The sequence below is a fragment of the Ursus arctos genome, unplaced genomic scaffold (genome assembly GCF_023065955.2).
Source record: "Ursus arctos isolate Adak ecotype North America unplaced genomic scaffold, UrsArc2.0 scaffold_27, whole genome shotgun sequence".
Classification (NCBI taxonomy): Eukaryota; Metazoa; Chordata; class Mammalia; order Carnivora; family Ursidae; genus Ursus; species Ursus arctos.
In genome coordinates, this window is record NW_026622952.1 from 35900870 (window position 1) to 35914057 (window position 13188).

The following is a 13188-nucleotide window of genomic DNA, read 5'->3' on the forward strand; positions in this document are numbered from 1 at the left end:
GCAAACAGCTTCAGCTAGAACTCCAGCTTCGGCCTCTCCTCTGAGCTCCAGACCCAAGTACACAACTCTCTACCCTGACATCTCTACAGCGCACTCACGATCCCTCACGAGGACAGGGTTCCTCAGTTCTTTAGTAACCCCCGCTCAGTCAACGGCACTATCACTGACCCTTGTATGCAAAGCAGAAAGCCAGCAATAGTCGGACAGCAACTCTCCCCCAACCTCCTAGAGCCAACCCATCACTAAGCTCACTGATTAACTTCCTATTTCGTGAACTCATTCACTTTTTCCCTTTCTGTCCCAATTACCCTTGTCCTCCCGGACCTAGACTACTAAACCAGCCTCCAAACTGGCCTCTCCAGCCCACTCCCACCCCTCTCACATCCATTTTCCACACAGCAGCCAGAGGGATAGCTTTTAAATGCAGACCTGGCCACGCCGCCCTCACTTAAAATTCTTTAACTGCTGAGCTTAATGACAAAACTCCTGACCAAGTATAGAAAATGGGGTTAGGTGTGGCTACAAACAGTAGAAAATACACCCCCAAAATGGTTTAAATAAGACACTTTATTTCCCTCTCAATAAAACTCCAGAGATAATCTGGAGAGATGTGGACAATCCCACCATGATCAGAGACCCAGATTCCATCCACCTTCTCAGTACACTGCCTCACAGTCCACCATGGCTGCTCAAGCTCCAGCAGTCACATCCCATTCCCAACATAAGGAAGAAGGAAGGAGCAAAGAAGAGCATAACCCTCCCTATGAAGACACTTACAGAAGCTGCAGATGCTTCTTTGTCTCTGCTGTAAAGACACCTCAGCTGCAAGAGAAGCTGGGAGGTACATTCTTCATTCGACCACCACGTCCCAGCTACAACCGAATACGCAATCACGAAGGAGGAAGCAGAACACCCTGGCACAGGCAGCCAGCAAACCCTACCAACCGTGACAAAGTAATTACCATCCTGCAGTGCACCCTCCTCTTCAGCCTATTTACGGAGTCATCCCAGCTCTTTTCAGTCCCACGGACTCACTCTCCCTCCCACCACAGTGCCCCTCTGCCTGCCATTCACCTGCATGGAATGTTCGTCCCCCACCTCCACCCCACCCACCCCACAGCGTCACACCCTTCCCCACAAAGTTCCTCAAGCGTTCTTCATTAATATCTACTGCCCCATAAGCTCCAGGAGAACAAGGATTTTGTCCATTCTGAGTTATTACATATATCAAGAGCCTAACACAGGGCCTGTTATGTAGTTGGTGCTCAATGAATGTTGAGAAATGCAAATACTAAGAAGCTACCATTCGAAAGTTTACCATGTGCCAACCAGTTTTAAGAGCTTAAGATAAATTCATCATTTCACTTTCCAGATGAAGGACTTTGGCAGTTAAATGTCTTGCCCAAGGTCAAATACTTTAGTAAGTGGCATAACGAGGATCTGAGCCAGCACGGGAGGCTGTGGGCCACTCACCCTCACCGTCACATGGTACTTACACTGCATGAATGAGGTCAAGTATTCACTGAACGCCTACCGTGCACCAGGCGGTGTTCTAGGCACATGAGGTAACTAAAATAGTCAAATGCATAGAATCATGTTCTTCTTACACTATTCCAAAAAGCAGAAAAGGAAAACTTCCAAATTCATTCTATGAGGCCAGCACCACCCTAATACCAAAGCCAGATAAAGACACCACAAAAAAAAGAGAACCACAGGCCAATATCGCTGATGAAAACCCTCAATGAAATACTAGCAAACCAATCCAACAACGCGCGTGCACACACGCACACACACGCACACACGCACACACACAATCATTCACCACGATCAAGTGGGATTTATGCCTGGGTTGCCAGGGTAAGTCAATATTTGCAAATCAATCAATGTCATACATCACATCATTAAGAGAAAGGATAAGAACCCTATGATCATTTCAAGAGATACAGAAAAAGCATTTGACGAAGTATAACATCCGTTCATGATAAAAATAAACCCTCAACAAATTGGGTTTAGAGGGAACATACCTCAACACAATAAAGGCCATATATGAAAAACCCACAGCTCACATCATCCTTAGTGGGGAAAAACTGAGAGCTTTTCCCCTAAGGTCAGGAACAAGACAAGGGTGTCTATTCTCACCACATTTATTCAACATAGTACTGGAAGTCCCAGCCACAGCGGTCACAACAAAAAGAAACAAAAGAAATCCAGATTGGTAAGGAGGAAGCAGAACTTTCACTGTTTGCAGATGACATGATACTATATATAGAAAATCCTAAAGACTCCACAAAAAAACTGGTAGAACTGATAAATTCAGTAAAGTCACAGGATACAAAGTCAAGGTACAGAAATCTGTTGCATTTTCACACAACAATAATGTAGCAGAAAGAGAAAATAAGGAATCAATCCCATTTACAGTTGCACCAAAAATAGTAATATACCCAGGAATAAACCTAACCAGAGGTGAAAGACCTGTACTCTGAAAACTATAAAACACTGATGAAAGAAATCAAAGATGACACAAAGAAATGGAAAGACATCCCATGATCATGGATTGGAAGAACAGGTATTGTTAAAATGTCTATAGCATCCAAAGCAACCTATCAAAATACCAAGAGCATTTTTCACAGAACTAGAACAAACAATCCTAAAATTTGTATGGAATCAGAGAAGACCTCGAATAGTCAAAGCACGCTTCAAAAAGCAAAGCAAAGCTGGGAACATCAGAATTCTGGGCTTCAAGCTATATTACAAAGCTGTAGTCACCCAAACAGTATGGTATTGGCACAAAACAGACACACAGATCAATAGAGCAGAAAAGAAAACCCAGAAGTAAACCCTTAATTATATGACCAATTAATTTTCAACAAAGCAGGAAAGAACATCCAATGGGAAAAGGACAGTCTCTTCAACAAATGGTGCTGGGAAAACTGGACAGCTACATGCAAAAGAATGAAACTGGACCACCTTCTTACACTCTACACAATAATAAACTCAAAATGGATAAAAGACCTAACTATGAAACCTGAAACCATAAAAATCCTAGAGGAGAACACAGGCAGTAACCTCTTTGACATTGGCCATAGCAACTTCTTACCGGGTACATCTCCGGAGGCAAGGGAGACAAAAAAGCAAAAATAAACTATTAGGGCACATCAAAATAAAAAGCTTCTGCACAGCGAAGGAACCAATCAACAAAACTAAAAGGCAACCTATAGAATGGGAGAAGATATTTGCAAATGACATGTCCAATAAAGGGTTAGTATCCAAAATATATGAGGAACTTGGGAGGGGCGCCTGGGTAGCTCGGTCAGTTAAGCGTCTGCCTTTGGCTCAGGTCATGATCCCAGGGTCCTGGGATGGAGCCCCACATCGGGCTCCCTGCTCAACGGGAAGCCTGCTCCACCCTCTACCTCTGCCCCCCTCCCCACTCACATGCACTCTCACTGGCTCTTGCTCTCTCTCTCAAATAAAATCTTTAAAAATTTTTCATTTCTTTAAAAAAAAAAAAAAAGAAGAACTTACAAAACTCAACACCTAAAAAGCAAACAATCCAATTCAAAAATGGGCAGAAGACTTGAATAGGCATTTTTCCAAAGAAGACATCCAGATGGCCAAGAGACGCATGAAAAGATGCTCATCACCACTTACCACCAGGGAAACGCAAATCAGAACTACAACGTGGTATCACCTTACACCTCCCAGATTGGCTAAAATCAATGATACAACAAACAGCAGGTGTTGGTGAGGATATGGAGAAAGGGGAACCCTCATGCACCACTGATAGGAATGCAAACAGATGCAGCCACTCTGGAAAACAGTATGGCAGTTCCTCAAAAAATTAAATACAGAATTACCCCTCGTCCAGCAAACTGCACCACTGGGTATTTACCCAAAGAATACAAAAACACTAATCCAAAGGGATACATGCACCCCGATGTTTATAACAGCATTATCTACAATAGCCAAATTGTGGGAACAGCCCAAATGTCCATCGACTGATGAACGGATAAAGAAGTGGTGTATACATACAACAGGATGTTACTCAGCCATCAAAAAGAATGAACTCTTGCCATCTGCAATGACGTGGATGGAGCTAGAGAGTATTATGCTAAGTGAAGTCAGAGAAAGACAAATACCATATGATTTCACTCATGTGTGAAATTTAAGAGACAAAACAAGGAGCAAAGGGAAAAAAAGAGCAGGAGACAAACCAAGAAACAGACTCTTAACTACAGAGAACAAACTGATGGTTACCAGAGGGGAGGAGGGTAACCGAATGGGGTGAAATAGGTGATGGGATTAAGTAGTGCACCTGTGATGAGAACCTGGTGATTGGAATTAAAATAAAAACTTAAAAAAAAAAAAAGCTTCTCCCACCCTCCTTGCTTTACCTCAAAGTTAAACCCTTCACAACCATGTTTTCTAGGATAGTCCGTTGTCAATTATAATTACTTTGGGGCTTTTTAGATTAAACTGGATTTTTTATAATTGAGGTGTAATTGACATACATTAGTTTCAGGTATACGACGTAACGATTTGCTACTTGTACACACTGCAAAATGGTCTCCACAATAAGCCTAGTTAACATCCGTCACCACGCAGAGCTACAAAATTTGTTTTTGTGACGAGAACTGCTAAGATCTACTCTCTTAGCAACTTTCAAATATACAACACAGTATTAGCTGTAGTCACCCTGCCGTAATTACATCCCCAGGACTGTTTTCGACGACTGAAAATGTGTACCTATAATTAGTTATTATAAGTAATGTTAATTTTTGAGAACAAGTTTTCAAATACCGGTTCTCTTTTTTCTTTTTTTTTTTTAAAGATTTTATTTATTTATTTGACAGAGAGAGCCAGCGAGAGAGGGAACACAAGCAGGGGGAGTGGGAGAGGAAGAAGCAGGCTCCCAGCAGAGCAGGGAGCCCAATGCAGGGCTCGATCCCAGGACCCTGGGATCATGACCTGAGCTGAAGGCAGATGCTTAAAGACGGAGCCACCCAGGTGCCCCTGAAGTACCGGTTCTCTTGAGGAAAAACCTAAGTTGGCTCCAAAGATCTTTAAAAAGCTTTAGTTTTATAAGCTTCTATCTTGGAGAGCTTCTCGGAAATCCCATTGACCATCAGTAAACAACTGCCTGAAATATAACGGTACCTTTGGTCCACTTCTTTTCCTCGAGGCGTCGAGGGCATGGCTGACGCGCAGTGTTTGGAGAATTCTTCTTCATCAGCATATATGGCAGTGCTGTGTAAAGGAGGGTCTACAAAAGAGTTTTTTTTAAAGTACAACTTAAAAAGTCTGGCAGCTTGAGCAGTGTTCACGTTTGCTCCTTCACAAGGGCCATCTCAGTCTGAACGGCTCCCCACCACAAAGGCTACTCCCTTCCCAAATGTTTTTGAGCTCACACCTCAACACTCAGAAATTTAAACCGTTTCACTAGTAAATATGTGGAGACTTATCAATTATGACTTGTATTACTGTATTTACATACTATGTGGGAATTTTCTATTATTTGTTTTTAAAGATTATATTTATTCCTTTGAGAGAGACCTGAGCTGGAGGCAGACACTTAACCATCTGAGCCACCCAGGCGCCCCTATGTGGGAATTTTTTAATGAGCTAAAAGAAATCTAAATAGGAAGCTGGCATTCTCTCTTCTCAGCCGTTGGAGCACCAAGGCTCTACGTGACAGACCACTGCTGGGAAAGGCACAGAAGAGGACTCAGAGGGAAGGAGGACACTCCTACCTGCTCAGGTCAAATGGGACCTCAGCATGCCAGGCCAGGCTACTGGCAGGCAGGGGGAGCTTGCGGGAGGGAGGCGGCCAGGGATTGCTGCAGGGTGCCTGGTAAGAGCCAAGGGACCACTGCTTCATGCTCACATTTGAGCATGATGGTGTAGCTTTAAGACGGGTGTTCACATAAACAGCTGCTGAGGTGGTGAACAGCATCAATGCACGATTTTAAAGTCAGTAATATGCTCTGTGTTGCCCTCAACCAGGCAAAGGGATTTATTGACAACTGCAAATGACAAAGAATGAAAGAGAAATAAACCAATCCTGAAGTGTCACCAGTCATCCAAACTGGACTCTCACATAAAGACAGAGATAACCCAATTTTAATAAGATAAACAATCCAGGTTAAAAATGGATAAATGACCTGAATAGACAGCTCTTAAAAAAGATACACAAATGGCCAATAAGCACATAAAAGATGTTCAACATCCTTAGCCACTGGGGAAACACAGTTCAAAACCACAACGAGGTACCACTTCACACCCACTGGGATGGCGATCGTCAACACCGAGCGAGGGTGTGGAGGAACTGGCGCCCTCGTGGATCGCTAGTGGAAATGTAACAGGAATGCTGCAGCCTCTGCAGAAAATGGCAGAGCGAGGCCGCAAAAAAGCGAACACGGGATCTAGCAACCCTCCTTCTGCGTCTGCACTCCGAAGAGGTGGAAGCGGGGACTCGAACAGACGTTTGCACGTCCGTGTTTGCGGCAGCATTATTCAGCCATCAAAACATAGAAGCAACCCCCGTGTCCGTGGACAGATGACGGATGTACGCGTAGGATGGAACAGGACTCAAGTTTTCAAAAGGAAATTCAGACACACGCTACAACACGGATGGACTTTGAAGACATAGTGTTAAATGGGGAAAAAAGGCATGAAAGGAAAAATATTGTAGGAATCGTCTCCTATGAAGTATCTAGAGTAGTCAAATTTCTAGAAACAACAAGTTGGGCCGGGAGGCGTGGAGAATGAGGAGCTGTTGTCTAGCGGGCACAGACTTTCAGTGAGGGGGAAATGGGAAGGTTCTGGAGGTGGACGGTGAGGACAGCTGCACAACAGCGTGAATGTGCTGATGCCACAGAACCGTACTCTTAAAAATGGCAAAAACGGTCAATTTTACAGTCTAGGTTACCACACAAACACAATGAGATACCACTTCACGCTCATGGCCAGAATCAGAAAGTCAGGTGATAACAAGAGCTGAACATGTGGGGAAAGTGGGGCCTCGTGCACTGCTGGGTGGGGGGCAGCTGCTTGGTAGAACAGTTCGTCAGAACAGTGAACAGGAATGACCATACGACTTAGCAGTTTCCCCCTCAGGTACGGACCCACGAGAAATGAAAACACGGGTCCGTACGAAGACTTGTACACAAGTGTTCACAGCAGGATAACTCCTACCGGGCCCACGGGAGAAACAACCCAGGTGTACAGTGACTGATGAATGGAGACCAAAGTGAGGTATAGTCAAACAGTGGATTAGCGAGCTAAAATGTTTTTAGGAACAAGTACTGACACTTGCTATGATACAAATGGACCTTGAAAGCACGACGCTGAACGAAAGAAGTTGGTCACAAATGAACAGCGTATGACTCCATTTACATGAGCAGGCCCACCCTAGTCAGGAAGGAGGTGGAGGCTTGCCAGGGGCTGGGGGAAGGAGGGGTGGGGAGTGGCTGCTAATGGGTACAGAGTTTCTTGCTGGGGTGATTAAAAGGTTCTGGAATACTCAGCGGTGATGGTTGTACAGTTCTGTGACTACATGAAAGTACCACTTGTACACTTGAAAACGGGGAGTTTTTTGGTAAGTGAATAACATCTCAATTTAAAAAATTATGTGGGGGCGCCCCAGGGGACTTAGTCGGTTAAGTGTCCAACTTGTGATTTCGGCTCAGGTCATGATCTCAGGGTCGTGAGATCGAGCTCCCTGCTAGGCATGGAGCCTGCTTAAAATTCTCTCTCTCTCCCTCTCCCTCGGCCCCTCCCCCACTGCCCTCCTCTAAAAAATAATAAAAATTAAAAATTAAAAAATTATATGGTTTCTTTTGGATTTAGATCTTTTACATTTAAATTTCCTTTAAATAAGTAATTAAAACACTTTAATCAAGCCATAACAAAAGATGTATTCTGGTAATGCTTACTTTTCATTTTATAAAATGTATAACATTCTTTTATTAATAAAAGATTAGACTAGAAGATATTAGATACCAAATTAAAAATATGTCAGAGGGTACAGGTTTTCAAAATGCCCTCAGAACGTATTCCAGCAACAATGTCTGATCACGGCTGGTCTCACTGTGGGGGCACCTGGCACTTTGTGTTCAGCGCTGGCCTGTGGAGTGGCCAGTGGACACAGCCAGAAGCAGTCCCAGCTGGACAACTCACGTACTCCTGGTCAACTGGGTACCAGCCCTGTTTTCCTCACACCCCAAGGAACACGGGGGAAGCTCTCCCCCGGCTCTCTGCCTCAGTGTATTGAAGAACAGGGAAAATTGCCCCTCTTCCCCTCCCTAAATTAAAGCCCCGTACTGAATGACTCTATTGGTGATATGGAGAAATACAGTTCATATCCTCCTTGCTACGGAGTACTACAACGGGTGTGCTGATAGGACTGGCTTGTTGACAAATGCTACTAGAAGAGCCCAACCCTGATAAATGTTTAACAGAGTTCTTAGTTCCAACGTACCTAGAAGTGAGGAAAATTAACTCAAATTATCAAGTACTGCCCCAAACACTATAGTCATATGCAGACATAGGGTTTTTATATTTGAAGATATTTCCATATTTTTATCAGTAACTAGCCTAAAGTTTTTAGGATAAACGACTTTTAAAGTTTTTAGAATAAAGATTTAAAATACTAACCAAAGATCTCGTAAGGTTCTTCATCTTTCTCATTGTCACCCAGCCTGCTGATGCTGGAGATGACAGAATTATCGGGAAAATCAAATACATCAGTGGGCTTCTGCTTTGGGCCGGCTTTCTAAAAGTAGACAAAGTCAAAGTCATTGAATTGGCTCTAACAAACAGGAACATTACAAAGCTGATTTATTTAGCAAGGATAATTCTGCTATTAGTGTTGCCTAATCAACTGATCCTTAACACTTGTTGCGGGGAGAGACACAGACCCCTTTGACAAGCTAAGGCAGGGGCTGGCAAACTTTTCTGTAAGGGACCAGACAGTAAGTATATTACACTCTGCATCTGTCGCAACTACTCAACTCAGCCGCCATAGCCTGAAAGCAGACAGCGACAATGCAGAAAGAATCAACATGGCCGTGTTGCGATCAAACTTTATTTATGAATACGGAAATTTGAATTTCAAATCATTTTCCCCTATCATGAGATATTCTTCTTTTGATTTTATTTCAACCATTTAAAAATGTAAAAATCATTCTTAGCTCACAGGGATGTCCAAAAAGAGGGGGCAGGCAAGATGTGGCCCATGGGCCACAGTTTGCCAACTCCTGATCTCGGGAGAGCTCTGGGCCCTCTCTTCAGAAATATGCCCACATACCTGAAAGTTCACAAGGATACACAGGAGTGAAAACTCCCAATCAAAGGAGAGAGAGACAAGGGTTTATGGTTCAATATACCAACGAGCCCCATGAAGTTTGCTACCCCAAATCGTCATGAATAGACAAAAACATACAGAAAATGAGAAAAACTTCACCATAACTCTGGAAAATGTGGAAGGGTGCCATTAACAGATAAAGTATGAGGAAATTCTGGAAGATATAAAGAAGATGGAATAAATTGACCAAAAAAACTCCACTTTCCCACTTATAGACCCTCCATCCTCCCTGAGGCCAACTGGCCTTCCGAGGAAAGAAAGAGGTCGGGAAGCTGAGAAATGCTCCTCGGACACTCTGGACTGTCCACTAAGGCAGGCTGGGAGCAGGGCAGGAGAACTTGGAGAAACCCATGCCAGGTACGCTGGATGTTAGCACCGAGGGCAGAGAGCCGAGAGAAATCCATCCACAGAGCAAGCGAGCGAGGGCAGATGCGGGAGCCCAGAGCGGAGCGCGACCTTGCGGAGGCGTCCCAGGCCTTCCCGCAGGACAAGGGCCACCCTCTGAAGGTGGGGTTAGGGCAGCAGGTGGAGAGAGAGCTCACGAGACAGGAGGGCAGGGCAGAGAGCAGACAAAACCCCCGACTCCCTGCACCCGGAAAGCAGCCACTCTCAGACGTCATTAATGCGGGGTTTCCACCGACGAGTGACGAGCCATTGGAAAATAGTGTGAAATGAGCTATGGAGAGTGCTGAAGAAATGTGCCTGCCTTTAACATACATTTATTTTAAGACCCTAAAGAGAAACTATAATATGGACTAAATCAATAGCATGAAATCATAAAAAACAAACAAACAAACAAAAAAACCCTAGGCCCAGTAAAAGAAGATTCAAAATGTTAACAGTGGTCATTTCTTCCAATATGGCAAAGGTGGGAGGAAAAGCAATCTGCTTTTCCATCACAATAAAACAGTGAGTTACCCAGTGAAATCTACTGGGTTTTGAAGCTTCCCACAAAACATGTTATTTCATATCATCAATTATGAGAGAATCACGTTAAAATATGAAAATAACTTACATCTTTTGTGGAATGTGTTCTTCCTACAGTGTTCTTTGAAGATCTCACACTATTAAACAGCAAAAACACACACAGAAGGAAATATTAAAAACAACTGGGAAGCAGCATAACTTGCAACCCTTTCTAAGCATTTTTTTTTCTCCCCAAATTATATTCCTTGTTAGTTGCATGAATAGTGTGTACACAGTGAAAGTCAGGTTATGGCCAAATCCTTTCAGAAAACAGAACCCGTATCTCACACATATATTTTTTTTTAACAGGTCAAATCATAGCACAGGTATAGAAAGTCGCACACCTCTCTCGCTCAGGGACACGAACACTCTTCATCCTGCTATCCTTGGCCCTGAGGACAGGTCAACAGCAGCGACCGACAGTTTCTGCTGAACTGAGCGAAAGGGAGGTCCGCTGGCATTTACGAAGCACCTGACACCTGTCCCACCCTGTGCCTGGCTCTCGCGCGTACATTTTTCTCATTTGGCTCTAACAGTCCTATGAAGTAGAAGTGAATCCCATGTTGCAGATGTACATTTGCCCAAAGCAGCACACGGCCAAGAAGGAGAAGCCTGCATTAAAACGTGCTTCCCTCTTTCCACCACTTCATGTCCCTCCATCGGGCATTAGGATAAAAGGATAAAGCTGCAGATCTTCAAGCTTAAAGTAAACAAGATGTAAAAACAGGGACTAAAATACAAACTGGAAACAAGAGGTGGGAAATAACATCGCCAGTGAGTGTGTACCGAGTACCCTCTGCACACCAGGCATTGTACTAGGGACTGGGGATGCTCTGGTAAATTCCACACGCAGTCCCTGACTTTACAACATGCCATGCAGACACCCGTCTGTGGACAGCAGATCAATTAGTGTGTCTGAATCCACATTTGAGTAATGTTTTATCTGATATAATTTCAAACTTACAGAAACATTACAAGTGTAAGAACATTCTGTAGATTCTTCACCCAGGTTTACCAATTGTTTACATTTTGTCTCACATGCTTTCTGTGTGTATATATGAACTAGAGACCTAAATAATTCAGTGTCTCTAAGAGAGAGAGCATTATATTGCATCATCACGGTACAATTCCCAAATTAAGAAAATTAACACTGATGATTATATAATCTACAGTCTATATCTGAACTGCATCCATTGCCCCACCGTGTCCTTTAAAAATTTTTTTCTGCATTTTCAAAAAGGAAATACAAAAGACTATAAAATTTAAGATTGCATTGGACATCGTATCATCATAAACTTTGTTCTCCATGTGTGCAGTGCACATTTACGTACAGTGATGTAAAATATCATTACTGTGAATCACAAACGAAAAAGCTGAATTCCTTAGAGCAGGGTTCTCAAACTTCAGGCATCAGAATCACTTGGAGGGCTTCAAACAGATGGCTTGGCCCCATCCCCAGAGTTTCTGATTCCGTAGGCCCAGGATGGGATCTGAGATTTCACATTTCTAAACAAGGAACCACACCTTAAGAACCTCTGCTTTATTGGATTCTCAGCTCCCAAGAAGGTAGAACAGGTATTCATTTTATGGCATTTATGATTCTAGGGTTCAGAAAAGTGACTTATTAATGGTCATACAGCCAAGTAACAGAAATAGGTCTAAAACCCAGATTGCCTAACTTCTTATCCTCCTCTCCACTGGCTCCTGCCTCCTCTGTGCTTAAGAGAAAGTCCTTACCTTAGGGTAGGCGCAAGGTGAGGTTTCTCAAAGACAGAAACCTCTGTGATACCATACGTAAGATTTTTGGTATATGCGCACCAGTGCGTTTCAGGGGGAAGGATGAACAGATTGCAGGAATCTCAAAGGCAATAATGTTATATGTACGTACGTACACACACACACACAGAGAGGGAGAGAAATGGGGAAGGGAAGTCGGGGGAGAGAAACAAAACCTACCTGGCCTATCAGAATAAGCTTATCTCTCATCAGGTGATGTTAAGGCCCATATTCTTTCCCGATCCTCCCCTCCTTTGGGAGAGTCCTCCCTTCTTCCCCACCAGCCACAGGAGTCTAGTCTCAATTTATTCCACCTGCCTGCTCTGTCCTGCTCCAACCTTTCCCCTATGCTCTGCTTGGCTCACCTTCCACAGTCAGCTCATGTCTACACATGCCACCTTCTCCAGGCAGTCTTCCCAGGGCCCAGGAGGAACTCCTGGATGTTTGTATGACCTTGTGCACCCACTGTAGCAAGCTGAGACCCCTTTAGCCAGGACCACACCAGGCCTTTGGATGCGCTCAAGACACAGCCAGCCAGAAATGGTCAATGAATCCATTAAAACTAATATTTTGGAGAGCGATTTGGAGTCTATATTTAAATGCATGCCCTTTTTGATTAAAAAACAAACAAAAGACCCAACTGCTTGACCCATCCTGCAGTGCCCCTTTTAAACATAACAAGCGGCAGCTTGGTCCCCTAGCTGGCGATTTGGTTCAGCTTTAAGTTCCGTGTTACAAAAACACCAGGATCTTGAAAATAAGAACACCTGACTACCCGCCGGAGCGCTAACGTTTCTAGAAAGTCCTGTCTGGCAAGCAGTAGGCACTCAATGAGTTACTGTCGGATATTTTGTTTCAAAATATTTTGATTCTGCTTCAGACTACGCCCACCCACTCAAAGCTAACATTAACATTCTTTTCCACCCTCCAGACACAATGTTCAGCTGTAACTCCTTTAACTCTTACGGCGACCTACGTAGTCTGGATTTTTATTTCCATTTTCCAGGTGGAACAGAGGCCCTGGGCGAATTCCACAGTGGCAGAGCCGGGGACCGTCGCTACTCAGCACGAACATCTCCGAG

The 13188-nt window shown here is 43.8% G+C and overlaps 1 protein-coding gene across 3 annotated transcripts in view; it reads right to left on the reverse strand.

The window, feature by feature from the left end:
- CENPU (centromere protein U) overlaps nt 1-13188 on the reverse strand; it is a 37980-nt gene that overhangs the window by 24612 nt on the left and 180 nt on the right. For 2 of the 3 annotated variants that reach the window (XM_026508587.4, XM_057303544.1), the window contains exons 2-4: nt 10380-10428; nt 8656-8773; nt 5158-5263 (exon numbers count right to left, since the gene is read on the reverse strand). In XM_026508587.4, coding sequence (XP_026364372.1) covers nt 5158-5263; nt 8656-8773; nt 10380-10428 — 273 coding nt within the window. Of the gene's footprint in view, nt 1-5157; nt 5264-8655; nt 8774-10379; nt 10429-10674; nt 11450-13188 lie in introns of those variants that run through there. The other variant, XM_044387603.3, reaches the window with a different exon arrangement.